Consider the following 3,855-nt stretch of genomic DNA (forward strand, 5'->3'; position numbering starts at 1 on the left):
CTCTCTCTCTCTCTCTCTCTCTCTCTCTCTCTCTCTCTCTCTCTCTCCCCTTACCCCCTTTCTCTGTCTCCACTACCCTCTCAACTCCCCTTCTAATGTCCTGAATAAATTCTATTCTGTACTATGCGTTGTGTGGCTGGTACCTTAGGGGGAAGGGCTGTCTCAGCATGGGCCCACAGAGGCACCCCTTTGCCCCACACCTTACTGCACCTCCACCATAAGTATTCCTTCTTTCTTTACTTTTATAAAACACAAACACACAGAGATCAACTGAAAATACCAACTCAGCTGGTAGCCAAGAAGATAAATTCCTGCTCTATGAGTATTTCATCATGAGGAAATGAATCCCATCCAAACAGAACCCTCTCTCCTTACCTTCTCCACATCTCCCAGGCCCTCGGTGTCAAGCAGAACCAAAGTGTGGTCTGGCTTTTGGGGGTGGGGCACACACCACATCCAGATCCCCTTGGTGTGAGACTGCACAGTGGAGCCAACAGAAAAACCTGGAAAGCAAAGAAGCAGGAATGATAGAAGAGGGATCTGAAATTCGTGTATTCCCTTGAGAAGTTAAACTAAGATGTAAGGAGAAGAAGATGTCAAGACAGTGCACAAGGCCGGTGATCGCGGAAATGGAGGCAGAGGAATGGGCAAATAAAGTAATACTAAGGACTGAAAGTTGGGATCTGATGGTTTTTTAAAAAAACATCATTCCATGCTTCTAAAAATTTAGTAGTTTGAATTTATTTCGTTGAACTTATTTCACTGATGTCATACTTCTTATAAAGGAAACATGTTTTGCCTTTTTTTCCAGAAACATATTGAGGAATAAACACATGCTAAGTCACAGATAGATAGAGAGCATCCCTTTATCTATCAGCTGAGGCAAACAGCAGCTGCGGCACAGACACAAGCTTTCAGTACCCAGCAGGGTCCCCAACTGTCTCTCCTCATACCCTAGATGCGCACAGTGTGGGTGGCTAGAGAGGACTCAGCAAGCATCATTGGTCCTCACCTTTCTCCTTCCCCGCCAGCTTGTTCATCAGGTAGGATTTGCCTGTGCGGTAGAGGCCGACGATCGCCACCACCACCACAGGCTGTGTGATGGCGGACAGGATCTCCAGGGCTTCCTGGTTAGTCACTAGGTGTTCGTCGTCGGTGTTCCCAATGAGGCACATGGGCTCTGGCATGTGAATCTCTGGGGCCATGTCTGCGACGTTACTTGTCCGCAGGGGAAGAAATAGGATGACCTGAATTTTCTAGTGTTTAAGGAAAGACGTCTTACCCACTGAACCCTGGAACAAGTGGCCCATTAGGATTGCCTGAGGTTCTGAGAAGTTTAAAAATAGATCATAAAGGCAAAGTACAGTCATTGCAGACCTGGAATAGCATGCCCCATAGCATCTTAAGTACTTGACACACACAGGATACTCATATCTTGGGCCTCTGCTGACAGTTTGTGTCCAGTTCATTCCACTAGCTTCTGGCTTGCCAGTGTTCCTGGTTTATACCTGCTGATTTCCCTGGAGAAACTGGCTGTTGCTGTGTGACTGGACTACTTTACTGCCCCGCCCCAAGAAATTATGTCAACAGATTTTTTTTAAAAAAATTACACGTTTACTTCTTGAAGCTGTCCTTTAAAAAAATAATAAAAAAAATAAAAAAATAAAATAACATGTTTTACACAGTTGCAAATGTCCTTTCTTAGCCCCAAATTTCAAAGCATGATCATTTTTTTTTGAAACTAGCAAAGTGATTGAAAAGGCATCATCATCTCTAACCTGACAGTTATCTAAGAAAATAGTATACGCTGAATGATATAAGTAACAGCTGCTTTTATTACTTTGTTTATCAGGGAGGCAGTTATCTTTCATTTTAGCACTGATTATTTATCGAAGAATCTAAACAGCCACGATCTCCGTCAAGTTCATTTGTCATTACAATACTAGCATGGAATGACCTGAGCCTGTTACACCAGCAGACATAAAAAAAAGTATGTGTTTCTTTGATGTTGTATTTATGATAGTAGAGACACATCCGCTCCTCACCCTCAAAGCCAGGGCCAGGCAAATCTTGACTCAAGCCTGTGAGCAAGAAGTTGAAACAGAAGCTGTTTTGAAAGGAGCAGCAGGGAAGATGCATCCCAGACGGAGCTGCATCAGAGCCTGGACATTAAGAAGTGCCTAGTACAAGCCCTTGCCAGAGAGCAGCGTGAACTGAGAATCTCAGATGCCAAGTGCATTTCCATTCCAGTCCATTCCTGACGAGATATTGCTACCCTGTGTCAGTAGAATTCTGGTTGCCTTATTTGTACACAGCAGGAGTGAGAATGGTTTGTGCAGAGTATATTGATGTGGGAAGGTTGCAGCAGTGATAGAATGGTGGTACTAACCACAAGAAAGGTTGGGTGGGGGGCTTATAGACCTTAGTGTTTTTGGATGATGTCAGTAATGGAAGAAGAAACTAATTTAAGTGGGTTTTCAGCCTTTACAGAGAACAGTAGTACTGTGTATCTCTAGCATTCATAGTATTTAAAGATTGGCACCGAATGGTATCTGGATGCACTCCTTAATGCTTTTATCAGAGCCAAATCTCTGATGTTATGGCATAGTGACTATTCTTGAATTCATTATTCTGCCTTGTGTAGCTCAGCCTGTGACTCAGGAATACATTCTCTCTGTCAGAGTCTCACAACTTTTAGGGGGCTGGAGATATGATGGCTCAGCTGTTAAGAGCACCCACTGCTCTCTCAGAAGACCCAGGTTTGAGTCCAAAAACCTACATGTTGGCTCACAACTGTCTGTAACTCCAGTTCCGAGGGATCCATTGCCCTCATGAACCTCTGTTGGCACCAGGCACACATATGTTCCGTAGACATACAAACAGGCAAACACCCATACACAGAAAACTCGATAAAAAATCAGGTGTTTATTTGTAGGTGCCATTTAATACCTATTTCCAGTCTCATCCTTGCAACTGATTAGCATTGTGATGTCACACAAGTCTCTCTGCCTGCTTCCTACAAGCCAGACGTAAATAAATCAGTATGCATCTATATCAGTAGAGGGTTGGGCTATTGGCTCAGTGATTAAGAGCACTTGAAGCTCTTGTAGACCTGGGGTTTGTTCCCTTAACCCATACCAGGTAACTCACAACTACCTGTAACCCCAGTTCCAGGGGACTAAAATACACTTGGGCACACACACACATAAATTAAATAATTATTTTTTAAAAAAGGAAGAAAAGAAGAAGAGAGAACACACACATAAATTAAATAATTATTTTTTTAAAAAAGGAAGAAAAGAAGAAGAGAGAAATGTTCACACAACGGGAAGGACTATAGGGAAGGAGGCCACCAGGAAATCTGAAAGTACTGCAGAGTGCTGGGGTTGAACATCTGGTGTTTGCTCAGTTTTTGCGTTTGTATTCTTATCTGCTTTGCTCTTGCTTTGATTGCTTTTGGTCTGTCTTTGAACAAATGGGGAAGAGGGTGATCATTTAGCAGCTAAACTGAAATGTTTAAATATGACATGCATGAGGCATCGGACATGGCAAGAAATCAAGAGTTTCCAGAAGCGATCCGCATAGCCACACCATACCGGCCAGGTCGGTCATTTTTTGATTCATTACCTTATAAAGGTAGAGACAATATTGTAGCAGAGACAGAATTCCACATAAATGGGGTTGAAAAGTGAGTGACTGCCCAGGAAAAGCAAACATGGAACCTTTAAGAGATGGTAGTGCAGCTGAAAAGCCCACTGCAGCATCAGAAAACCTCTAAACCTCTTCCTGTGTGCTTTGGGGTTTCACATCTCTCTCTCTCTCTCTCTCTCTCTCTCTCTCTCTCTCTCTCTCTCT

The 3,855-nt window shown here is 43.2% G+C and overlaps 1 protein-coding gene across 4 annotated transcripts in view; it reads right to left on the reverse strand.

Moving 5' to 3' along the window:
* LOC114614787 (guanylate-binding protein 5-like) overlaps window positions 1–3,855 on the reverse strand; it is an 18,686-nt gene that overhangs the window by 14,038 nt on the left and 793 nt on the right. Inside the window, exons 2-3 of one of the 4 annotated variants that reach the window (XM_028760415.1) lie at window positions 1,013–1,207; window positions 376–503 (exon numbers count right to left, since the gene is read on the reverse strand). In XM_028760415.1, coding sequence (XP_028616248.1) covers window positions 376–503; window positions 1,013–1,205 — 321 coding nt within the window. In that variant the 5' untranslated portion in view covers window positions 1,206–1,207. Of the gene's footprint in view, window positions 1–375; window positions 504–1,012; window positions 1,328–3,855 lie in introns of all 4 variants that reach the window. The other 3 variants (XM_028760414.1, XM_028760413.1, XM_028760412.1) reach the window with 3 other exon arrangements.

Source organism: Grammomys surdaster, unplaced genomic scaffold (assembly GCF_004785775.1).
Source record: "Grammomys surdaster isolate TR1022 unplaced genomic scaffold, NIH_TR_1.0 126531, whole genome shotgun sequence".
Taxonomy (NCBI): Eukaryota; Metazoa; Chordata; class Mammalia; order Rodentia; family Muridae; genus Grammomys; species Grammomys surdaster.